This window comes from Mizuhopecten yessoensis, unplaced genomic scaffold (assembly GCF_002113885.1).
Source record: "Mizuhopecten yessoensis strain PY_sf001 unplaced genomic scaffold, ASM211388v2 scaffold10281, whole genome shotgun sequence".
In the NCBI taxonomy this organism is placed as follows: domain Eukaryota; kingdom Metazoa; phylum Mollusca; class Bivalvia; order Pectinida; family Pectinidae; genus Mizuhopecten; species Mizuhopecten yessoensis.
The window spans coordinates 250,090-276,909 of NW_018408468.1; the positions used below are offsets into that span (position 1 = coordinate 250,090).

Consider the following 26,820-nt stretch of genomic DNA (forward strand, 5'->3'; position numbering starts at 1 on the left):
CTCCACCCCGATGCTCTACCGCTGAGCTAAAGGAAATTCCCTATAGCTGACGCTCGTAAGACAACCTTATCAATACACATCTTTTACACGTGTATACATTGAATACGGTCGTATTTCAGCATTCTGTGTATGTATTGATTGAGTACGTTAGGGGTATTTTTATATCGAAAAAAATCGAAAAAATGTTCATCTGTTTATCATGATGCTGCCAATTTCTGAAATCAATTTCCATCATGAAATGGTATAACGTCATAGCATGATGACGTCATATTTTTTTCAAGGGAAAGCGCCATTTTGTTTGTTTAAATAGTATCGCTCCGAGTCAGAAGAGTTCAGAAGAGTTCAGAGTATACACTGTAATAGGACATGTCGTACATCGTAAGTATCAGGTTAACAAAATGATATTTTATCGCTATGGCCATGAGATTCACTTGGTTGAAATCATATCACAAGTGTCACAGTTGTTGCGTTTATGATTCATAAATATCTAACGAATCAGACAGCACGAGTTTATTGCGCGGACGAATATATATTACATTTGTATGTACAAACCTGTCAATATGGCGTTGTTCTTGAAAGTAACAGAAGAAGTGTGTTAAGTGAATTAGTTAAAACTTTGTTTTATTCACATAACATATATAATACTATTACAAACATGATTAAACATAAATGAATTGGAGACAGAAACAAGTGCTAATACACTTATATAAATTTGTTACCTTTCATCGTAACCAACATTAACAACTTGAACTATAGCTTAGGGATAGTGACGTGAATAAATTACAGGGGAAGATAGAAGAGAGTTGGGGAAATGCAGTATAAAATATAGTACATGTACAAAATACGTTATTCTCATAAAATTAGTACATTGTGGTCAAGAAAAATCCTTCTGTTGCCTCATCGTTAAAACACTTTATGGTTGATTTTCAGATTATTTCAAGAAAGGTATATATATGCATATAAGTAAGATCGAACATATATAATATACTCTATGATAATCATGTGGATGTTTTTCCTTACGCAGACAGTCGTTGTGATAGACTGTTCACATTCCATACACTGTTAGTGATGAATTGTCCGTGACATCCCGTGCCTAAATACGTCATTCTCCTGTTCATTCTTGTCCTCCTTGTATATCTGTTTCCATTAGACTGTTTATATCGGGAAAGACCATCCGCATGACTTACTTTAATATGATATATTTTATTATATGAATACAAAAGTCATTGATTAAGAATCTTATTCAAAGACGTCATAAGATAATAAATCAGAATTCAATTGATTTATTATTATGTAAGCAACTCAGCTATTTCTTCCATGTATGCATCCCCACACATATCATAAACACATATATCTAGCATACATACATACACACATACGTACATACACACCACTATTCTTGATAAGTGAATTAACGGCAAAATCACTAAAACACCGGTTCGGGGGAAAAAATGATTTCAAACCACCTTATTAGCCAAATAAAACGTTGTTTATGGATGAATTACGTTGTACTTTGTAGAAAACTGGGTGTTCTGTAATGAAACCATTGTTTATTAATATGGGCGAGCATTTTCCGAATTTTGTTTTTGTGTCTGTAGCGGATCAGTGTTTCGTGGTACGCACGCGTATGAACATAACTGCACGTGCACAATCGATTTTGTGTTTTAGCTGATCGGCAAATAACGTCTTCTTGTAGATTTCAAAAAATGTCTTTTGTGGGTTGGTTTACTAGTATATAACATGTGGCATATTTAGCTGTTTCTGAAAGTAAGTGCCTGTGGGAAGAGAGAAGGTACGGCAATCTCGAGGGAAGCTAGGATAGAATTCCGAATCTCAATAAATAATCCACAAATAGTAAAAAAAAAACATTCCGAAAGAGAAAACCTGGTTTTGTTATAAACACCATCAACGCGTCTTTCAGGGATGGCCTGAAGCTTGCACGTGTCGTACTCGTTTGTGTGGAACGAAAACCGTTCGGGCTGGAGTGAAAGTTGCTAGGTTTTGAAAGTTTATAACACAAGAAACATGTTCTATATGACACATATTACATGTATAACCGAAATAAAAACAAAACCCGTTTGTGTTAAGTCGAAGTCGAAGTTCGAACATTTGGAACTATAAATATGTCAAAATGTGGTATAGCGAGTTTTTAAATCCGGATAAATTGACAAATTCCGTTGGGCGGGCACTTTTCGGCCCCGTACACCATGTTTATAAATATTGTTGGTACGTACGATGATAATGTCCATATGTGTATCAAACTTTGGTGGAATAAGTCTTGTTCGACTGTTCAGGATCTGGGGACTTAATAAATGTCGAGTGGTCCAGTAATAGCCAAATAAAACCGTTAGGTACTTTTTTGGAGTTTCCAATAAAGTATCACGCGTGTACATTGGTTGAAATGATTACAGTTTAAACAGAGCATGCGTGTACTGATATTGATAGATCGATCTATGCACAAGCGTACGTGTACCGTAAACATGGTACATATATTTGTACTAGGAGGGGTTGCAGAACTATCGCCCAGTACCAAATATACCTTTCCCGTGTAAGATTTTAGATACGGATGTGTCCCGGCGTTTAGAGGTTCGTCGCCGTGCAAACAGTCCACATGACATCCTGCAATGGGTCTACCGCTACTTAGACGGCCCTCCTACGTGCACACGTGCAACGTGGTGCTTGCCACGCTGGGAACGTCAGGTACATTTGACGTCATCGACCATGGCACACTTAACACACTTCAAGAGTACTCTTATGGAATGACTGAGGACGCATTGTGCTCGATACAGTCTTATTTGAGTGAACAACGACAGTGTGTTGCCATAGGATCTACCACCTCACATGACAGTTTTTGGGGGTCATCAAGGCTCGGTGTTAGGACCACGATAATATTGCCTATATGCAACACCACCGATCGTAGAGATTTGTCGTCGCCATAGCCTTCGCTATCATTGTGATGCTGACGACACACACATTTCCATGGTCATTTAACCACAGAAAGTGGGGATACCATATCAGAAAATCTGTAAGCTTGTCTGACAGACATCAATACATGGATATGGGAAAAAACGGAACTCGTCGTCTTTTTCTCAAGTGTCAGCAAACAATGGCTCTCCAAATCGAGGTCATTGCTTGAACTATTGAGACTGTCTCAACTGTTAAAAACCCTAGTCCACTAAACATGGAGAAGCTATTACCAATCCTGACATTACCAGATCAGGAACCTCCTCTGTATCCGGCAGTTTATTACTGCAGATGCATGCAATAGTTTGATGCATTCGCTTGTTACTTCTCGGCTGGACTATGGAAATGCTCTGCCCTGTTATATATCTGATAAACTAACTAGTCGTCTGCACAGTGTCCAGCACACTGCACCACGTCTGGTCAATCGAACTTAAAAGAGTGAGCATACACACCTGTGGTTGATTCATTGCACTGGTTACCTGTACGATACAGGTCGCAGTGCACAATTTTGGTGTGCACATACATCCATGTTCAAGGCACCGAATGGAACAGCTCTCCAGTATTTACAGGCGCTTGTAACCTTGTATCAGCCGTCACGATCACTGCGGTCAGAGACCGAATCATTGTTGTGAGTCCCAAACTCTCGTACTGTGACCTATTGAAATTGTGCTGTGGGAGGGTTTCAGTCACGTTGTGGAATAGCTTACCATTTACTATCAGGAACACAAAAAACCTGGCTCAGTTAGAAGGATATAGAGACCCACCTTTCACGTCTGCAGTTTAGGCTCTTGACACAGACGTCACGTACAAACCACCCTATATATATTTATGTATATATGCATATTACGCAAATTGAGAGCATTGCCAGTTGTAGCCTTAAAAGATATAATTTATATAGAACGTCTTAAATTTTAACATTTCGCCACATCAGCCACAGAAATAAGTGTTTTTAAAAACGTTTATAGGAAGTTTATGATAATCAAGTGTTGTACATTAAAAATATGTGTCTTGTTGTGACAGGTAAAATTAATCTGATTTAGGAAGGAATAAATCTCTATGTACGGATATTTCAAATGAAATTTTACTGTTATTGTACACTACCAGGAAGCTCATGATATTAAGTGTCAAATATGTATATTGTAAACTACAAGTACGTGTACAGTGTATTTGTCTTGTTTTGACAGGTAAAATTAAACTATTTTAGGTAGGTATACATGTAACTTACAATTATGATTGCCTTGTAGAGATTAAAATATATCACAAAATGCAATTTTCCTGTCAAAATAACGGTATAATCCACCGAAAATGGCCCAATCCTGCCCGATCATGTAGATTGTCGTACTGAACCCCTATAATAAGAAAATAATATACAACATTTATATAGCGCCCTATATAATTTATAAAATTACTCTAAGGCGCTTTACAACATATGGAGCAAATACGGAGCAAACGAAAGCACCTCAATTGCGCCTGCTCACATCGACAGCCATATTGCAGACATCAATACAATGTTTGTATTTGCCAATCAGAATTGCTTCCGGCAATTCGACTTGTTGACGACAAAAACACGTGTTCTAGTTTTCCTTTTCCTCGCGATCGAGTTGTTTTCGTAATTATAATGCTGAGAAGTGCTAGAACTATCAGAGTTATTTTGATATTCCTAATTAATGTAATAAATATATATAAATCCAACGTGCTAAAGTACTTTATGTTTGCTAAAAGATCACTGCGTAACCAATGTTTACATTTGATCAAATTAACCGGAAGTAATTTTGATGGGCAAGTGCGCCCTATTGTTGATGTTGGCAAAATGGCTGTCGATGTGAGCAAACGAAAGCACCTCAATTGAATAAAACGATGTAGCGTCCATAATGTATCGAGTACGGACATGACATCAACTGAAATATAGGTATAAATATTTTCTCTAACAAACATGTAAAACGCTCACAATCGCTGTCGTCAGATTTCGACGACAAATCCCCGTGTTCTATAGAGCAGTCAATAGCTGACCATAAACAGACGATCGATAAGAATTGTTGAGCGATTATTGTCGGATTTAGCGGACTAGGTCACATGATCTGTTCAATTATAGTTAACACATGACCTGTATAGGCCATGTGTCGTGGCTGAAGTATAAGCCCAGGTTCCGCCGTCTTCGACACCAGACTTAAGACATTTTTGATGGATAAATGTCTGGTTTTTGTCCAGAGCTCACTACCAGATGTAAACTTGGAATTGTCTCCGATACCGTTTGGAAGCGGTACGTTTTAAGGTACTGACAAAAAATTGGTATGACACAACACATACACATACCTAGCATATATCGATAAATGGATTTATAATTGATCCAACAACGCGCTAATTATCACCAACGACTGTTACGTTCCGTCAGTAGTGGTACAGTCTTCAGTATTCAATCGTTTAAAATGTCCCACCTAAGCGGCGCCATTTTGTAGGTTATGCAATTACACGGGATTGATTAAGTCAACAAACCGTATTGATCCGGACCGAAAATGTAATAGATTATTGTAATGAATTCCGGACCGCCTCTTTTTGATGATTAGTCACTTTTCAAAAATGGGCGCCGCAAAATGTGTTGAGCCAGGTCGTCTGAACGTTTGAACTTAGTATGAAAGTAAAAGAAATAAGCATGTTCACGACCAAGACTTTTTTTAAATGGACGCCGCGAAGGATTTGATGAGCAGACGTCCGGATAAAGTGAAGAATTTCTCCAAAAGTAAGAATACCTCATAGGATTCATGTAGATTTATTTTCCCAATAAAAGTTGTTCCGCAGCCGATAGTCCGATACAGTTGGAATTTTGAAGTTATCCCATTTGCATTTTATTAATAGAGGGCGGAGCTCTAGGGCCCGTGAGAGCGAAGCTCTCCCTATAGGTAACACGTATGTAAGAAAAATAAAGATTATTCACAATACCTATGGAACTGAAAAACTTGTCTTAACATGGCCGCCAGTCGCACGCGCTGTAGTCTCCGCCATCTTGATCTCGAAACAAGTTCTCGTTTGCCGAATCTCGAACAAACGTTACATTTTTGTAAGATTTAAAACTTATATCTAACTATAGGATACTTAAATATTTGATTTGGTTAAAGATGTAAATTCTCTTGACATAACGTTACCGGCTACATTGCTCTAGTTCTGAATGGTCGAAATATTATTGTATCGGCAGTGTAGTCTCGTTCAATCAGACGCTTGCGCAGACAACAAGAGTCTGGTTGAACGAGACTATCACGCAGAGTTACGGTCCTTGCACTCCCGACGACAACTCTGGGTAGAGATTGCAGTGGTATATATATATATTTAGAAAACGGAATATCAACAAAACAACGTGCTGGTTGTTAACAAAAAGGGAGTTTATCCCAGTGACGCAAAATGATAGGATAAAAAACATACAAGTATTTTCATAAGATTTTTTTTATTGATATTTTGCATAAAAAAATAGACTGAAGAAAAAAAATTGAATCCATACTGTAACATTTTCATTTTTGATTACTATCTCACAGCTATTTTTTATAAATAAAAGAAAATCTGCTGTTTTACAAATCTGCTCGATTTAAAAAAAAAAACTATACAATTTTATGATTCAAATTCTAATTGAGGAAACAATACATTTTCTCTATTGCTAAAACAATACATAAAGCAGAGACATATAAAGCATATGGTCAGTAAGTTACTGAAACAAATGTATTCATCCACAATATATATATGATATATAGATCTATTGACTCTCTTGGCTGCAATGATGGGTATTGAAAAATGACAAAAATTGTGATTTCGCATATGCTTCTTATTTTAATAGAAACTTCATATAAATCCAGTTTTTATAGCATTGAACAAATTAATTTTTACACATAAAAAGCACAAAAATTGTAAAATACTTTGCATAAATTCTCTCTGGATGCAATATTTATAAATCATTGAAGTTAAGTTTGAAGTAATCCAAAGGGCTTATTCGTGAAGATATATATATATATATGTATATCTTTTCATGGATATCAGATACCTATGCTATTATACATGATTAACAATATCCATCGTAATATGTTTTATTTCAATGTCTTTGTAGAATATGCTGCACTTGATTTTTGCAATGGATTCAAGAGATGCAAATTTAAATACTTATATAGAGTCTAATGAACCTTTCGCATTCTCACATTAATGTCATGTCATTATACGCCTAGGCGGAAAACTTCAAGATATCAAACATCTTGTTAGCCAAAAAGAAATCAAGAAAGGAAACTTAACTGTAATATACAATGTATAGCTATACATGTAGGTCTGCTTTAGTCATTCAACACATCACTCAATGCTTGAAAGTTTACAGTACCGATATTCCGAAACATTTACAGTACAACCTGGCTCCGCCCTCACTAACGGCCGTGCCGTAAAACATATTATTTCGATTACATGTACCTCGTCAACATTATACAATTTTAACATGATGTGTATAATATTGTATTCGATAAACGAAACTTTATCACATCACGATATCATTAAAACTTCTTCGTTGTTTCATTAAAGTAAATGTCCAGCCACCTTAGATTTATGAGACACTATTGCTGTACACGTATAAAGACAGTCTAACCATTGGCAATAAAATTCGGTCGATGTAATGGTATACCGTCGAAGGAGTGTACCTGTCAGTTGTGTGATACTGGCGGAAGAAAAACATTGCTGTTTATCAGTAAACTACAAATATGTAAATCTATACGTGTATAGTGTAGTGTCTCATAAATCTAAGTTGGCTGGACATTTACTTAAATGAAACAACGAAGTATTTTTAATGATATCATGATGTGATAAAGATTCGTTAATCGAATATAATATTATACAAAATGTACACATCATGTTAAAATTATATATGTTGACGAGGTGTATGAAGTCGAACAATGATCGCGGACGTAGTTCGTTCTGAAGCTGTCTTACGCGTTTGCAGTTTACTATTACGAATGTTATATTTAGAGGCTTAGATTAAAACGTGAATTTTAAATTTGATGCAACGTGATACATGAAATCACACAGAAAAAATAGGATTTGTGGTGATGACGTCGACGCCATATAACCTGAAGTATACAAGGAAATCGTCTAGCAAACATATAATATATATATATATGTATGTACAGACGTGTACATACACATTAAATGAGTACACGCTCGAAACACGTGGGTTACCTTTGATACGTAATAAGTTAACGTCTTGACGGTAAGGTTTTGTGCTAAGCATAATTAACGATCGTATTGAAGAAAATGAATGATGTCTTTTATTATATATAAATACAGTTTTAGAATATCAACACAATACAGCATTTTATATTCAAAGTTCGAAATTATGTTTAGTAGAACTTCTGAGAAATCTACATATCGCGTTAAGCTAACCAGACCGTGAAGACGCTATATGCTATGCTGCCTCTGTGGCTGTGAACTAGATGATTGCTGAAGGTCGGGGAACGTCCTGCGAGGCATGTGATCCGCTACAACAGCTTTTTTTTAAACCTACAGGCCAGACCAGACAGCTGTCCTAATGGCGGGGTGGCGTGAGGACGGGCGATGTATCCCCGAACGCCATGTTGTGCTGGTGTCGGCCTTCCTTACCATGTTCTTTGGCTCGAGTCTGATGTCGGCAACAGGGATAATTCACATCGCTCTGCTGGATCTCTTTCAGGAATCCATTCCCGTCACTACCTGGACCGGAGCACTTTTCAACGCCTGCTTCTGTCTAGGGGGTAAGTGTAGGACAGTTACGGTCTAGAGGGTAAAGGTATGCCAATAAACGTGAAGGGGTTAGGTGTAGGTCAGTTACGGTCTAAGGAGTAGGTGTAGGGTAGTAACGGTATATATGAGGTAAGTGTAGGTAAGCACGGTATAGGGGGTAGGTGAAGGACAATTAAGGTCGAGGAGGTAATTGTAGAGCATTTAAGATATATGGGGTAAGTGTAGGCCAGTTGCGGTCGAGGCGGAAAATGAAGGACATTTACGATATAGGGAGTGAATGTAGGACAGTTACGGTATAGGGAGTAAATGTAGGGTATTTTCGGTCTATCGGGTAAGTGTATGACGTTTATGGTCAAGGGGTCACGTGTAGGACAGTAACGGTTTGGGGGTAAATTGTAGGAAATTAACGATCTGGGTGCAAATTGTAGGAAATTTACGATCAAGAGGGTAATTATATATAAGTGTAGGTCAGTTCCGGTCTAGGGGGTAGTGTGCGACAATTACGGTCTAGGGGGTAAGTGAAGGACACTTAAGGTATAGGAGGTAATTGTAGGGTATTTACGATCTATAGGGAAAGTGTAGGTCAGTTACGGTCTAGGAGGTAAATGTAGGCCAGTTACGGTCTGGGGGTAAATGTAGGCCAGTTACGATCAGGGGGTAAATGTAGGACAGAAACGGTTTAGGCCGGGCATTTACGAACTAGGGGTTACGTGTAGGGCAGTAACGGTTAAGGCCGGACATTTACGAACTATGGGTTACATATAGGACAGTAACGGTTAAGGCCGGGCATTTACGAACTATGGATACGTGTAGGACAGTAACGGTTAAGGCCGGGCATTTACGAACTATGGGTTACCTGTAGGACAGTAACGGTTAAGGCCGGGCATTTACGAACTATGGGTTACGTGTACGTCAGTTACGGTGTAGGGGTTACGTGTAAGACAGCGACGTTCTATACGCAATGACAAAGGCAGCGACTAATGATTTTTATTTTAGCATTTGATATCATTCTCATAATAAATAACGCTCATATGGACTATCATTGTTGTAGTACCTTCTATGTAAGCATATGTAAACAGAGAACAGCGAAATGTGTTAACTTCGATCGTTTTGTAGTCTGTACAATGTCCCAAGCCCTTGGACCTTACAAGGTCGGTTCGCACAATGTCCCAACCATTTAGAAATAACAAGGTTGGTCTGCACAGTGTCCCAATTCACCTCGACATAAAAAAATCGTTCTGATCAATGTCCGTCCAAATCATCCCATCTACTTCAATATACATGAAACACAGTTGTTTTGTATAATATCACCATTATACAAAAGTTGGTCTACACAATGTCCCAACCATTTCGAAATAACAAAGTTATTCTATATAGTATCCCATTTTCTTCGCCACTTCGACATATACATGTTATTGTGAACAATGTCTCACCCGCATCAATATACATGTTATACAGTCATTCAGTGCAATATCCTATTGAACTTCGACATAACAAAATCAATATGTACAATGTCCTATCTTCTTCGATATACCAGAGTCATTCTGTACAATGTCCTATCTTCGTCGATATACCAGAGTCATTCTGTACAATGTTCTATCTTCTTCGATATACCAGAGTCATTATGTACAATATCCTATCCACTTAGACATAAGAAAGCAATTCTGTACAATGCCCCATCCACTTCGACATTACAAAATTATGTTGTCAAATATCCCGTCGCTTAGGATATAACACAGTGATTATACACAATGCATCGTCCTTTTCGAGATAACAAAAGCACTCTGTCACAATATCCCATCCTCTTCGACATAACAAAGCCACTCAGTAACACAATATCCCATCCTCTTCGACATAACAAAGCCACTCTGTCACAATGTCCTTTCCACTTCGACATCACAAAGGCAGCCTACGCAATGCATGCCCAATTCAATTCCGCATAACAATGGCTGACTGTACATATATGTAAAACATGAGAAGGGGGTAATTTTATGGACCGAAAGCTACAACGTTCATATTTAATCGGTGTTGTTGGATCATGTTATAAAAATGTTCCATTATATCTAGTCGCGGAGATGAATTAATAAACAAAACCTGTTTACATGGATGTTCACCTACGCGGAGTTTGTATATTATACTGTACCTGCTGTGCACCATCTGATGCACTTCTACATGTATTTGTATTGCTGTTAAAGTTCTGTACAGAAAGGCGCCTAGCAGTCAGCGCTGTGCATACATTGTACTAGGTGAACGGTTTCGTAAAAGGTTTATGGACCTTACAATGCTTTATAATACCTGGTATTAGCGCGTTTACAAAAAAAAAATGTTAAAGTCATACAAAACAAAAGCACATCCATTATTCAACATCCATTGTATCCCTTATTTACGCCTCCATAGCATTCTAACTACGACTTTATTGCAGCTTTTACAGAAGAGCCTTAATTATATTTTGATTTGAAAGCTGAGCAGTAGCGTTCACACATAAAATGAGTTTATATGTACGACTGTCGATTGTTGCAAGACAGAAAAGGCCGTCGTACAACAATCCTCGGAGATTTGGTTGGCGTGCGACACTGATAGTATGTCTCTTGTTAGCCTGGATATAAGCGCGCGGATGGAGGTCTTAATGTGGGAGGAAATTGGAGTACCAAGAGAAAAACCCCATGGTAAGGCAGGTGACCCGATATCTTTTCAAGTCCGATCGGGGAATCGAACCCCGGCCGCCTGAAAGTCGAGTTCGTTGTCCACTGCGCCAACCGGCCAACTCGTACGATTGATATACCATTAATATCGTGGACCCAAGCTATGGCAGTAGCAGACAGGAAGTACATATTAAACGTTGATGGAACCTTCACAGAACTGCTGTGGGTTTTAACATCGGGCAATTTTAGAACTATCGTTGGAAACTTTTACGATTCGTAGGGCCCCAGACCTTAATTAAAACATGAGAAATGTGTCGGTATATGGTTACATTATAGCCGTAGAACATCGTAAGGTATAGAACTACGGGTCTACGGAATGGGCCTGACGCCGAGAAAAACCAACATCGTTGAAGTAAAATTTTAACATGTCCAAAACTTTATGACAACAGTCTTTGACCGCATTTCTCGCCGCAAAACATCCGAATTCTGTACGACACATCCACGACTGCCCTATTTTTTGTAGTAGACCTTGTGTATAATTACTATTGTCATCCTTTTGTCTATCTCCGTTACATGCGTCGCCTCCCGTCCCTTCAACTTTCGCCAGGTCCGTTGTGATGTTCGTATTGGATGCGTACACATGTCATCACCCACTCTTCACGTCATATTTCAGTAGCTGTTGCCCCTTCCCTCCATATAAACGATCCAGTTTTACCCCTTTAATAAGTATCTCTATCACTCAAACATCTTCATCTGTTATCATTGACGTCCCGACTTCTTCCTATTCACCTTCACCATTTTGATGACGTCATTTATTTTCCAGCTCCTTTGGCCGGAGTGGTAATCAATACAGTAAGCTGTCGTGCGTGCATCATCTGTGGAGCTGTACTTAACCTAATAGGATTTGGAGTGTCCAGCTTGGCCAGCAACATATACGTCCTGTATATCACTTACGGAATAATAGCGGGTACGTTTTGCACCACTTGGTTTACGGACATACCAGAGCGGTGTTACATGGATAAGAAAGGTACACATACACAGAAGCGCTATTCTACATCAAACCAGCAGTGTGCCAACTGCTTCGACCATTCGAACATTTAAGTATCTATAATATACATGTATCGCCTTGTTGAGAGAAATAAGGAGTAGTGCTATGGTGATGGAGCAACTCGCCCATCATCCCAATTTATCCATACCACCCGGTACCATGTAACCCGTGGTGTCAGCCCCAACCACAGAGCAACTCACCCGCCAGGCCGTCCCTCCCGTTACCAGGTACCCCAAGGTGTCACTTACCACCCCAGGGCAACTCACCCGCCAGGCGGTCCATCCCGGTACCAGGTACACCATGGTGTCAGCCACCATCCCAGGGCAAATCGCCCACCAGGTGGAACCCTCCCGTTACCAGGTACCCCAAGGTGTCAGCTCCCACCCTAGGCCAACTCACCCACCAGGCGGTCCCTCCCGGTAACAGGTACCCCGTGGTGTCAGTACCCACCCCAGGGCAACTCACCCACCAGGCGGTCCCTCCCGGTATTAGGTACCCCCGTGGTGTCAGTACCCACCCCAGGGCAACTCACCCACCAGGCGGTCCATCCCGGTAACAGGTACCCCGTGGTGTCAGTACCCACCCCAGGCCAACTCATCCGCCATGCGCTCCCTCCCTTTTCCCGCGTTATTTCGTAACATCCTATATATATATATATAGCTATGATCCACAGTGCCAGTCTCCGAACCATGAGGTCGGTTACCCCTTTTTCTCCGGCACGATACTTATCTTCTTATCTCTTCATTGAAGTTTTATATCATGTCGTTGAATTTTAAAGAAGAAATGAAAATCTATACAGGTGTAGTGGTCATAGGTAAAAGATACGTACAGAGTTTCTTAAACATTGAAAGAAGGACACTATGTGATCCAGATCAATGAATTATTATTTTTTGACAAAGACCTATGACGGGTTCCTATACCTATTTCCCCAAAAGTGAGACCGCTAGTGCGCGCGTGCCACCGAATACTGTTATGACACGTCCTCAGGTATTTTTTATACAGGTAGCTATATCGGAATCCTGTGTCTAAGAATAGATTAATGTAATCAGCCGAAATCAATTCAATACAATTCAAGTTTATTCCGGGGCCTTACGTATACATAAATATTATACATAATATTACATGCATATTTGGAGAGTGATCTCTCATGCATACAGAACACAGAAAGTAACATAGATATATAAGATACACAAACACATAATTAATACTTGTCTTATACAGACAGACAGACACACACACACACACACACACACACACACACACACACAGAAAGAAGTATAAGTAATAATTACAGTGAAGGCATGCTTTTCTTTGCATTCGAAATAATACATGAAATACAGATGAAAGGTGTTTAACGATAACATTCGCTTTTATCCAAAGTATGTTTTTCTTTTCTTAACGGCAGAATGCTAAGGTATACATGATTACAAAACATATACCTATTGCATACGTATTTGGAGAGTGATCTCGCATGACAAGCATACCGAACACAGAGGGTAACATTAACATGTATGTATAAGATACATCACAGACATAGCAGTACAAGAAAAATTAATTTAAGTTAAATTTAACTTAACAAACACATACTGACAGAGATGCGCCAATGTTACCTTGAATGGGATTACATTAGTGCTGAGTCAATCTACCACTTATGTACCACTTATTGCTTAAGTTTAATAATAAATATATGTTGTACAACATCAGCAATCATACTACTATTATACAGACAGACAGAAGTAAAAGTAATAATTCGTTTTCAGCGATGACATGCTTTTCTTTGAATTCGAAATATACCTGAAATACATATGTGAGGTATATAACGATAATATTCACTTTTAGCCAAAGTGTGTTTTTCTTTTCTCAACGGCAAAATGAATATATTTTCCACGATTATTTAGTTCCTTAACATTATTTATACTTAACAGTTGCACAAGCGTTAATGATAGCGGCCGTTTTCGGTTTTTAACTGGTGTGATGACAATCTAATACTGGCTATAGACTTTTAACTGGTGTGATGACAATCTAATACTGGCTATAGACTTTTTACTGGCTATAGATTTTTAACTGGTGTGATGACAATCTAAAACTGGCTATAGATTTTTAACTGGTGTGATGACAATCTAATACTGGCTATAGACTTTTAACTGGTGTGATGACAATCTAATACTGGCTATAGACTTTTTACTGGCTATAGATTTTTAACTGGTGTGATGACAATCTAAAACTGGCTATAGATGTTTAACTGGTGTGATGACAATCTAATACTGGCTATAGACTTTTAACTGGTGTGATGACAATCTAAAACTGGCTATAGATGTTTAACTGGTGTGATGACAATCTAATACTGGCAATAGACTTTTAACTGGTGTGATGACAATCTAAAACTGGCTATAGACTTTTTACTGGCTATAGATTTTTAACTGGTGTGATGACAATCTAAAACTGGCTATAGACTTTTAACTGGTGTGATGACAATCTAATACTGGCTATAGACTTTTAACTGGTGTGATGACAATCTAAAACTGGCAATAGACTTTTAACTGGTGTGATGACAATCTAAAACTGGCTATAGATTTTTAACTGGTGTGATGACAATCTAATACTGGCTATAGACTTTTAACTGGTGTGATGACAATCTAATACTGGTTATAGATTTTTTATATAAATTATCAAGAGGTTTCAGTAAATAATATTGCATGCAAAAATGATCAATTAGATGTTTGTATAGGTCAGCTCTGGGAGCATTTATAATTCTTGCTCTCATTTCCTGGGTGTAACAATCTTTAAATCGTTCTACTACTTTGTACATATCACCATTTATCGTATCACTAGTCCAAAAGTAAGATAAACCAAGTTTATCTAGTTCTTGTTTAATATTGTTTATCCAATCATCATTCATTATTAATCGCTCTTCTTAACATGTGGCCAATATACAATTTTTAGGTTCTTTTAATTTTAACCAGTATTTTATAACTTTTAACTTTCTATTTATGTAACGTGACTGTCTACCAAGCTCGTAATATACAAAATCAGTACCTGTACTTTTGTTGACACCAAGCAATCGTTTACAAAACCCAGAATGGAACTTTTCTATCTCTGGTGCTTTATGAAAGCCCCATATCTCGCTTCCATACTCGAGTATGCTGTTGACACATGTATCAAACACTAAACATTTTGTACCAATATTAAAATTATTTTTCTTTGATTTGCTATTAATTGCAAATAAAGCTTTTCTTTCCTGGTTAGCAATATGTTTCTGGGTAACATTGAACTTTCCGTTAAAATTCATCAACATTCCCAAATAATTGAATTCATTTACGATATCGACCTCCTGGTTGTTGTAGGTCCATTTTATCGAAAGATAACAATCTTGGTTTTGGAGATACTGAGTTTTAACTTCCATTCTAGGTTAAATAAATATAATGAATCTAAAAGTTTCTGCATTTCAAGGCCATGGCTATTGATGCATGCGTTTCACGATAAAGACTCAACAAAATGCTTATTTCGCGTTATTTCTATGAATTTAAAACAAATAATATGCTGTATGTAACAATCGTAGGATTCAATTATCATTACTACTTCCTGCGTCATGCCGTTACCTGCTTTCTTACAAAAAACACATCTTGATATTGTTTTTTCTGTACATATGAATGGCAAGATGATATATATATTTTCGAATAGCATGCATCCAGCGTGTATTGCGATTCTTACTTTGTTCTGCAGTCTTCCTGCATTTCAAACAAATGAAACTATCCTCAACGATTAGTTTCCCGAATTTTTGGTAATATATTTGTGATAATAACACTTCATATTGTTTGTTTTGTTTTGTTTTGTATTTCAGCATCAGTTGTTTGTGTTCAAATAATAGATAAGATTACTAGTGCCAATTCGAGGTAAAAATAATTCATAAATAACTTTTAAGATGATGTCTTATCGACAAAGCGTTGCTGTACTGTACACGTGTACAGTGATTTGTTGGCATGATTCCATAGAAGATAAATCATTAGGTATGTAATTAAAATATAAATTAAATGTACTTTTGATTTGAAAAATATTCTATTAATTAATTAAGGAAAAATATCACATGTCTAAATATAAAACAAACAAAAACAAAACAAAACCTGAACGTGGATTCGAACCTGCACGTTCACTTTGTCTTGTCACGAGTTAATTGCGTTACACATTCGGCTACATCAGACATAGACGAAGATGGGAATACAAACTGTTTTAACCAATCCATTCAGACAATCGAATTTCTTTTCTTCTACAGGTACCGGTCAGGCGTTCGTTTACACTGGCTCTTTCGTAGTGGTTGGTTTTTACTTCGGAAAGCAGAGAAGTTTAGCTACAGGAGTAGTGGTGGCAGGATTTGCTGTGGGTATGGTAGTCTTTCCGTCCCTCACTCAGATCCTTGTGGACGGGTATGGCCTAAAGGGTACATTCCTAATTTTATCAGCTGTTGGCTTTCAGACGTGTGTGTTCGGTACCATTATCGCCCCGGGCCGGACAGAACGGGCGTTATACTCCGAGGCACAGAGACGGAGGGAAATAAGTAAACCTTCCCTGTGTAAACGATTGTTTGATGATGCAAGGATATTGGGTAAAATGTCGTTTCTTATTTTCTGTGTGAGCATATTCTTATGGTGTAAATCTTTATCTATTGTCACTTTGTATGTGACGGATTTTTATCATTCAACCGGATCAAGTATGGTGGAAGCTGCCTTTCTGACGTCATTGATTGGGATAGGAAGCATAATATCACGTGTTCTGGTTGGAATTGCCGCCGTTGACGGTGGTGTAGACCGGCAGTTATTGTACTTTGGATCGTACGGAGTGATTGGTGTGCTGACCTTGACCTCACCATTTTATTGCACGAGCTACTGGAGCAAGGCCTGCTTCTCCTCCCTATTTGGCCTCTATACGGGAGGATCATGGACACTACTCGGTCCGATCACCGTGGAACTAGTAGGGATTCAAAACCTGGCCAGTGGGTTTTCTATTGAGATGGCTGCTGCTGGACTTGGCTTCCTGTCGGGTCCAATTATATGTGGTGAGTGTGGAATACTGTTTTGTAATGTTTCATTACCCTGATTGGTGTAATTGTCAGCGAGGAATACTACATTTTTATGTTACATGGTCACTGATTGGTCAATTATTGACGTTGAGTGTGGATACTACGGAAGCCGGTACGGGCCATAGAGAAAATCAATGTTATGTCGTAATACCAACTTATTATTATGTTCTTGTAATAACGACTTGCTACATTTTTGCATATTGTAATAACGACATAGCTATTTCTTTAGTACGAAACAGTCAGTCGATATCACGACATAGCAATTGTTTTCTCGGTTACCCGTACCGGCTTCCGTAAGATACTACAATGTGCATAATATATATATATATTACGCCCTTTTACCCGCGTTGTTATATACAACACGATTTCTGGTTGGTCGAATTAACAAACTCTATCCAAATGTCACATACAGTGTAACTACTGATTGGTACAATTGCACAAATATTATTGTGTTAAATTGTTGACGGCCAATGTGGCAATGTGAACAACAATAGCACTGTAATTTGTTAATGATGACTTCTAATTGGCTTAATTATCGGCGATGTATCATGAAAACCGCAATGTCTGTATATGATTGTTCTAAATGTAGACTTATTGTTTTCAGTAAGTTGATGGTACTTGATAAAGCATCCACGGAAACTGAACTCGTAGGGGGTTCCAGGTATAATACTGTAATTGATGCACCGAAATGTATATAAATACAATATACAGGAAATAAACATGGGATTATAGCAGGTATTCGAATAATGCTGTACAGTTCTGAACTGGCACTAATGCAATTATACTTGTTCGGAATATCAATCATAACAATCACCACAACTTGACAAATGTGAATGCATTCAGACCGATTATTTCCTTTCTATTTTCAGGTTACATGATGAATGGAATGGACAAATTTAGTTACGTATTTGGGTACGCAGGTAAGAAATTAGAATACATAAATACACATATATCCCCAAATATCAAAAAAAAAATGTTGCTACACGAAGCATTAAAATAGAACTGTATGTGTGTACAATGTAAATTAGTGAGTGCAATTCAATACATTATGTCGCCTGTGTCAGGAATCACATCAACGATCTATTACAATCCTTCGAAGTGTCTAGCTTTAGCAGAAACACACTTTCGCTATACAATTCCCCCAAAACAGGAAGAAGTTTCAGGGACCTATATTTATATGGTGAATAGATGCTATTCAGCATGTTACGTTGACGGTTCTTTATGTAGAATCTTTGTACACATTACTTTGTCTCTATAACACTTAGCTGTGATGGTTTTCTCTTCCTTGCACAGTATCTGATCCAAAGACCCACAAAATTGATAAAGTGGCATGCATACATTTCTTCGCGCCTTTTATACATCTTGCAATCACCGGCCTTTCTTGATTTCTCGACAACCATTGCTTATATTATTATTACCGCGCCTCAGGGCTTCAAAGTAAAAGATCTGGGCCTCGCCCCCTGTAAGTCAGTCACATAGCTTGCTTGAGTCGTTATAACCGTACTTTTTCAATATATTTTAACACATTTTAAACGTTTGGCCTTTGTTCAGATATCAGCAAAATGGGGATCCATCGAATACAAAGCCTCGTTAATTTCAAGCACTTGGTCAAAATTCGACGTGTACTGCCTTCTGAAATGCAAACCATATGAGCTATTTCTGAAACAGTTTGATGACCTTTCTTCTTAATTATTGCTTTCACAGCAGTGATGATCTTCTTTGACGCTGCATGTTCCTGAAGGTAGGGCGTACGAATTATACCTGCTGCCTCACTTTGGTCTTTAGTTGAGCGTTTGCCCCTGTGAGGAAGGCCATACCAGAGTCTGTAAAAATGGGAGTTTCTACTCCTGCTTAACACTCAGCAATTTAAGAGTGGGACGACTGGTTCCCCCGTTGTCAGTATAATGTGACGGCATGGGGTGTCCTGCTGGGTGTCTTCGGCAGTATGTTTCAGTGAGGTAGTACTATAAAGTCGGCATCAGTTCCGAGCTATCACAAGGCGACAAACACAAACATAACTAGCCTCCCAAACCACACATGCATACACTACACGCATGTATCTTGCAAACAGGGGAGGCCGTCCTTAAATTACCATAACTGTTGATAGGACGTTAAACAATAATACTAAACCTAACCATAGCAATCTTTGATGCTGCAATAACTGGCCTGCTTGGCCGTGTGTGGACTTTTTAATATCAACTTTACCGTTCTTGAATTTGTTTACCCACCTGAAACATCCCTTCATGTCGGGGATCGAGAAAAGAATACACCTGCGGTCACCCACTGCATGCATTGTAAAAGACAACTTGTGTGGGAACCCCTGCAGAATTGAGGATTTGCTTTTGTGCCCTCTACTCGGAGACACAAAGGCGACCAAAATAATTATGCTCCACCCACTGCAACATTTGGAATCTTTGTCGTTCTTTCTTCTTCTATCTACCTTTTACTTCCTAGCACCTTGCTTGACAATACCTCACTTCTGCTGGCTTTAATGTTAAGCGTTCGCACAGATAAGAAAGGCAATGTGTTATGTCCCCAGGTCAGGACATACCAACGTCATTTAAATGGTAGTTGTTATTCCCTGCTAAACGTTCAGTATAGATAGAAATTACAACAACTGTTTCATCCGTTGTCTGTATAATGCGACCGGGTGGAATGCTGTGCTGGGTGCCTTCGGCATGGTGTTTCAGTGAGATAGCACTATAATGTTGGCATCAGATCCGCGCTATTACAAGGATGCAAGCACACCTACATACCCTGTCTCCAGCACACATACACTTGCAAGCTTACACAACACACATAGCGGCACCTTCTTAAATGCCCTTAGATGTTAATAGGACGTTAAACAAAATCAAACCAAACCAAGCCTGCCTGAAACCGGTAATCAATGTGACGGCAGAGGTGCCGTTTGTGCTTTTATGTTCCACAAGCCTGTATGCGTGTTTTGACGGTATCTGTAAAGCACGCCGTGCTTTGACAAAGTGCGTATTTCAGATTTTTCACTTCCCTCATTTTAGCATTGAAAAGTAGCCACTAGTCACGAGTGCATACCATTCAACAATGCATAACTTGTTTAATTATTGTCGGATGATGTCGAAATTTTGCACGTGCATTGTTCTTTTAATGTTTTACAGCACTATAACCACTTCGTATGGGAGCTGAGTGGTAACATAATGTATTGAATGGCCCTCGTACATAAGGGCTGAAGCACATGTGAGCCTACCCCCTTAAAAGTCATTAATGCATGTATATGTGCCTAAATTGCGTGGGGACCATGGCAATTTTGAAATTCTATTAATTTAATTCATTTAACGGATCTCGTTTCACAAACTTCTTTATAACACAAATAGCAACGCTTGACAAATCATGACAGTACTGGTATAACGAAGGTTTACTATACATCGACAAGGCTATAAGTTCGCTCTAGCAGGTTTTCGTTGTGTTTTTTTGTTATTTTGTTTCGTAGATTGGCTTTATTTCGTTGGCGGTAATAATGTATACCTCCACCGCTTACGAATCTGACCTTAGTCGCTAAATTATGACAATACTTATAGAAATTAGAAAATCCTGTAATCATATAATCCGTGTACAACGCAGCCTGTTTTACTCATAAAGATGACGACAGATACTGAGGCGTGGTAGAAAATTAGACTGCATTTTTAATTAACATGGCTGACGAGATTTATTTACTGTGTATGTCCCTGATGAAACGTCCCTGAGTGCACTAGAATGTGAAAACAACCTTGTGATTAGCCTTTGAGTAATTGAGCAATATCGACTGGCCTTATTATCGTAACGTCGAATTGATCACACTTTCCTAATATAGACCATTCATATCAGTTTTTATCTCCATTACCTGTCCAACAGGTGCTTTCATGTACTGGCGGCTAGAACATGTGTTGTGATTGCGAAGGGATGGCGACCAGTTGTCTCCATGCCAACAGTTTAACTCAGTAAACAGATGGTTACCGGGGAAACGTAACAGAATAACAATGCTCTAGATCAATAAATCAGAAGTTTCAACATAAGGATACATGTATATGCTACCTGTATTTTACTTTGACATGCTTTACTTTTTCTATACGAGCTCCATACCAAATGACACGTTTAACATATTTACATGAAAAGCAGTTAGGAGTGGGTTAATTAAATCGTGTGATAGCTATATAAGAGTGTTGAGGTAAAGGTGAAGTCTATTCTATTCAACTTACGTCAGTGTACCAATTTGTTTTTTAATTAAATATGGAAGTATTTTATGCCCTATTATCAGCTGCCAAAAATGTTCATTTGTCATAAATAGATAGCATCTACTTTTCTCTTCTATTACAAGTTTATAGTTTAGCGAGAGGCTCTATAAATTGAACGCAAAATATTATCATGAACAAGAAAGAAAATTAAAACTTCTACTTACCAGCCTGAGGTTTCTGCGGTATGAAATCTTTTTTTAATTTCAAAATTAAATGAGCTGCTCGCCCGTGGCTTTTCTGGTAAAGAGAAATATTAACAATTTTCAGAATTAAATAAACAATTTGTTGCGACTTTCGTGTTTAATGAGGTATATACATACGAAATGAACTTTTCACTCAGACTTGTGAACAAAACTTGTTGCTGACAAGTTCCCTTTATAGACACATCGTACATGTTCTAGCTCGTTGATCAAATATACCAATGACCAAAGTTGTTTTTTACTCTATAATTACCTGAGAAAGGATGAGTCTATCTATAGTTTACTAGTGCTATGTACCTTACAACCCTGAACTAGTTATAGTTATAGTCTTAGGTTCCTGATAAATTCGCTTTCGTAATCATTTTTTTAAAGTCACGCGTTTAACTAAAATGCATAAAATCTACCATGCTCTAGTGAAGATGTTTGTTCGATCGACTCACTCGAAAGAGTTAACTTTACAACATGTAAACGACGCAGTTATGTAACTTATGGGTGTGTCTTTGTAATAAAAACATATTGACAGCATTTATAACTGCAGATGGACACCTGATTATGATAACTTCACATTTCATCATATTTGTTGCTTTCAAACCCAGTAAGTAGCAACTGTGAAATCACAGGAAGCTTATACAGTGTATTTTCACTGGAAGCTTATACAGTGTATTTTCACAGGAAGCTTATACAGTGTATTTTCACAGGAAGCTTATACAGTGTATTTTCACAGTGAATTGGCATGTGTCGTTGTATTGCTAGGCGGTGCTTTGAAGTGACGTGGTTGCTTTGCAATTCACTGATCACGCATGATAAAGGTGAACAGGAAAATAAATGTTTATTCCGATCAGTTTACCGCGAGCTGTTAACTTTAAACAATATCAATATATACCTGGGTTTTTGTGTACAAAGCTGTAATTCCTACATACAACGTACACCAACATCGTATGTAGCGCTACCTAGATTGTTGTACCCTGTGAAAGATTATGATTCATGTTTAATTTATAACTCATATTTTGCAGGGATTCGAATACCATAATATTCTGTGTATTGCTTCCAAATATAAAGCTGCGTCGTCTTGTGGTATACATTGCTTTATATGTACACTTAATTGTTTAGTATGTTTAATATGATGTTAACTTTTATTTCAGGAATGATGCATTTTCTTTCATTCTTCTCTGGGCTGTTAATGGCGTTGTTCACGCAACAGGATTCGAAGGCCAGAGTTTGTCAAGATCAGAAGCCAACACTGACGTCCGAGAAAGTGGAGGACATTGTTGTTTTATACGACACCAATGCAGAAAAGAAAGCATTCCTTACAGAGTCTACAGACCATAGGAGTCAATAACCTTTGACCTTTGATACAGGCGTGCCACTGATCTCTCCCAGGGTTCCATGCGCTGTTCCTGTTTTCCCATGTTTTTTACGCTCTAAACCCTTGGAGATCTTCTTCTTCTCCTTTAGGTGTAGGGCCTCCATCAATAATGACGATTATGCCCTCGAGGTCCTATCACAGAGGCGTGAAAAAGGGGTTATTTACAGTGATTAGTTTTTGGGGGGGGGGGGGTTGTGTTAGTGCAAGGTATGGATAAAAAGATAAAAGCTGCGTATGTTTTAGCGTGTGGTAAGGGCTTCAAGGGCTGCATAGGGTATGTGTGCCTTGATAAGTCCTCTAGTTTTGTGCATTGTACTGCTGCTATTGGAAGGAGATTCCATTGTGTAATTGTGTGTGGAGAGAATGAATATGTGGTCCCTAAAGAAGAAGAATGAATATGTGTAGCAGATATGTGTGTGTATGCGTGAGGGTTTGCATCTCTGGTTTGAGGTCTACGGGTGTGAGTATATATGTTGGGTTTATAGCTACGATTTGGTGTACAATGTTGTAAAAAAAAAAAGGATCATTCTTGTGTGAAAGCGCCGTGTTTGTAGTGTTGGCCATTGTAGTTGTGGATCATATCTGTTACGGAGCTAGTGTTGTGGTATCTGTTGTTTACGTAGCGTGCTGCTCTTCGTTGTGTTTTTTTCTATTTGTTTGGTGTGTGTTGTGTGGATCCCAAATGGAAGAGCAGTATTCGAGTTTTGGTCTGACTCGTGCTTTGTATGCCTGTTCTTTTATATGTGGTGAGTTTAATTTAAGTTGCGTTTTAGAAGACCTGGGGACCTATTGGCATTAGCTGTGATGTTGTTAATATGTTTGTCCCATCGTAGGCTATTGTTGTAATGTTAAGTCTAAGTATTTGCTGGATTCTAATTGGTGTAAAGTGTGGTTGTGAAGTTTGTAGTCATGTTGTATTTTGTTGCCTTTCGGTGTAATGTTGAGTATATTGCATTTGTCAGGGTGAAATTTCATTAACCAGTCCGTCTCACATTGTCCTGCTGGACTACAGGGGTTACTAGATAATCGGGTCTGTTAAATCCCAGTTGTTTGCATTTTTATATCAAGTTTATATATACAGTTAACATGCAGGAGTTTGTTTTTAAATAATTAAATGCTAACACGTCTACCTTGGACGAAACTGAATCAATATGCATGGTATGTTCGCAGACCGATTTTTAACTCAGAAAGGAGGTTAAATTAAAAAGCCATTTAATTTCATATTATTTATTATGAGCGTTTCGCTGTATTCAAGTAAAAAAAAATCAGAAATAATTCATTATAAACAATTTGATATACATCATACTGGATGATTGCTGTGAATGACTTAAAGACCATAAATTAAATGAGAAAGTTAACTTGGTATATACTTTATTTATCACTTATATATTTCGGCAGCATCATTAGGTGAATATTTGTTTGTCTTCACAGGAATACCTGTAGATGCATTTGTATCTCTTTGTTTTGGGGGTAAACCTAACAAGTAAGCGAAAATATGCCACATGTCTTTCATATTTGATATGTGTCGTATTGATTTATCTCCACGTTATATTCCCCGGCTCATAGTGTCACGGTGTCAGTCATGTAAATAGAAGCGTGTCAATTTTGTAACTTAGCATGCAGAAGTGTATTCGGCATCGCTGTGATATTATTGCTCGAATGTCAGTATTGGGATAGGACGATGATTATATACGAGACTGATATAACGTAAGTGTATGTGTACGATGAACGCTCAGCGGTGTAGTGTATGAAGGGAGATAACCAGGTAACCGTTGCGGTAATGGCTGCGTGTGTTGTACCAATCGGGAACCGTCGGCACTTTCCGTAAACGAGAAAATATCGACGGTTCCCGATTGGTGTTGTACAGGTTCAGTACTTACCTCCTTTCTCTATGTAAGAATTCGGTTTTATAGAGTCGATGATTGATCAATTTCCTTCTCATTATGCGCTGTTGTATTTTGTATGTGATGGCTAATTTCTACACTAGCGAAAAACTAAAGACACTTTCTAAGTTGTGTAACCATTTGTTTTTCATACCGATGCTGTGATTATGTACATAAAGAATGTTTGTGTAAATTAAGAGAATAAATGACGGTTTATGTATAATGCTATAATGCCACTCATGTATATGAACCGAGTAAACTTCGTTTCGGTTTATAAGACTATGAACCGAATTGAGTAGTAATAGGAACTACAATGTATGAACCTCATCGGGAAAGCAGTTTAAAGTTTACACGTAACCAAAAGTCGAAAACTGATCGTGGGCTGGGTGTACACACCCTTTGTGTCTTTACTACTCAGGAACCGGATGTGCTGTTAACTTGTTGATTGTTAAGTATTATATATAACGAAGTAATATATTTAACTGTTAACGTTGCAATAAAGTTGTTATTTCTGTACAATTTTCGTTGTGCTACATGTATGTCTTTTATCATTCACACTGTTGAAGGTGTTTCAATTAATTCATCAAAGTCTCAGTCAGTTTACTTCCATCCGGGGATAGTGTCCCTTGCAAAGCCTGTCCACACTGGCCATGTCTATATGCTGCGAAAATTGCACATAGTTCCATTTACTGTGATAACAACACAAACCATAGCAGAAACAGTGACGTCACGGACTCATACGTTCTAAGAGGAACATACTAGGATCACATTCAGGTATCCCGTTTGAAACGGCTCAGATGGCGCAGAAATATTCCACGGCAAACGAACGCACTTGGACCGAACTACAGGCAGAGCTAAAAAGTGCACAGTTTCGGAGAATAAATAACAATGTACATGTATTAAGAATACCATGCCCTTCTTTCACGCGTCAACTAAATTATGTAACGTATATTAAAATTTACATGTGGCTTGGCCTTGTTTTATAAAGAAATAACGCAAATAGTGTAGTTTCGGTTAGGCACGTCTGGACCCCTCCATCTACACGAATATTCCTAAAGTCAGCCTCGGTTCAGATCTACGCATGTCGTTTACTTTCTATGTTTAACCGTTTCTTCTGGTTGAACCGGAAACGCGAAAGAAACCTAGGATGAAAAGCGAAATCGATTATAAAATGTGCCTACGCGTTAGGGGCAAAAGGAATGATATTGTGGACGAAGTTTCTCCCCTGAAGTTTAACAGAAAGAGAGGAGATTACAAACCAAACCGAAAGACATCGTGATTCTGTGCGGAAAAAAAGAATCCGGAGGCAAAACTATGGCTCTCCGGAAGAATAAGCTAACCTGCACCTTGCATATAGTTTCCTTTATTACGTAACATGTTAAATCCAGTGAAGTTAGTTGGCCAGACTATGTGCATGAGAAAGGGTAGATTTATACATATTATCTCGAAGACAAAATATAATGTTAACATCAGGTAGGAGGAAGGATCCGCTCTCCGTAAACTGTCTAAAGTCAAGAAATGACCAGAAACACTTGGTAAGAAAGCATCTTGTTATTTTGTAGCATGACGATGGCGAAAGCCAATCACAGAATATGTAAAAATCACAAAAAATCGGAATTTGTCTTTAAAACACTTTTTATTTTACAACTTTATGCTACAACAG

The 26,820-nt window shown here is 38.2% G+C and overlaps 1 protein-coding gene across 2 annotated transcripts; it reads left to right on the forward strand.

Annotated features, from left to right (window-relative positions):
• Positions 1 to 293: 293 nt before the first annotated feature.
• LOC110460005 (monocarboxylate transporter 9-like) lies at positions 294 to 25,671 on the forward strand. Of its 2 annotated transcripts, XM_021512692.1 has the most exons (6): positions 294 to 378; positions 8,485 to 8,708; positions 12,163 to 12,306; positions 16,658 to 17,437; positions 18,331 to 18,381; positions 23,051 to 25,671. In XM_021512692.1, the coding sequence occupies exons 2-6, from the start codon at positions 8,507 to 8,509 to the stop codon at positions 23,245 to 23,247; spliced, it is 1,374 nt and encodes a 457-aa protein (XP_021368367.1). In that variant the 5' UTR covers positions 294 to 378; positions 8,485 to 8,506; the 3' UTR covers positions 23,248 to 25,671. The 2 variants fall into 2 exon arrangements, with proteins under 2 accessions (XP_021368367.1, XP_021368368.1); XM_021512693.1 differs by lacking the exon at positions 12,163 to 12,306.
• The last annotated feature ends 1,149 nt before the right edge of the window (positions 25,672 to 26,820 follow it).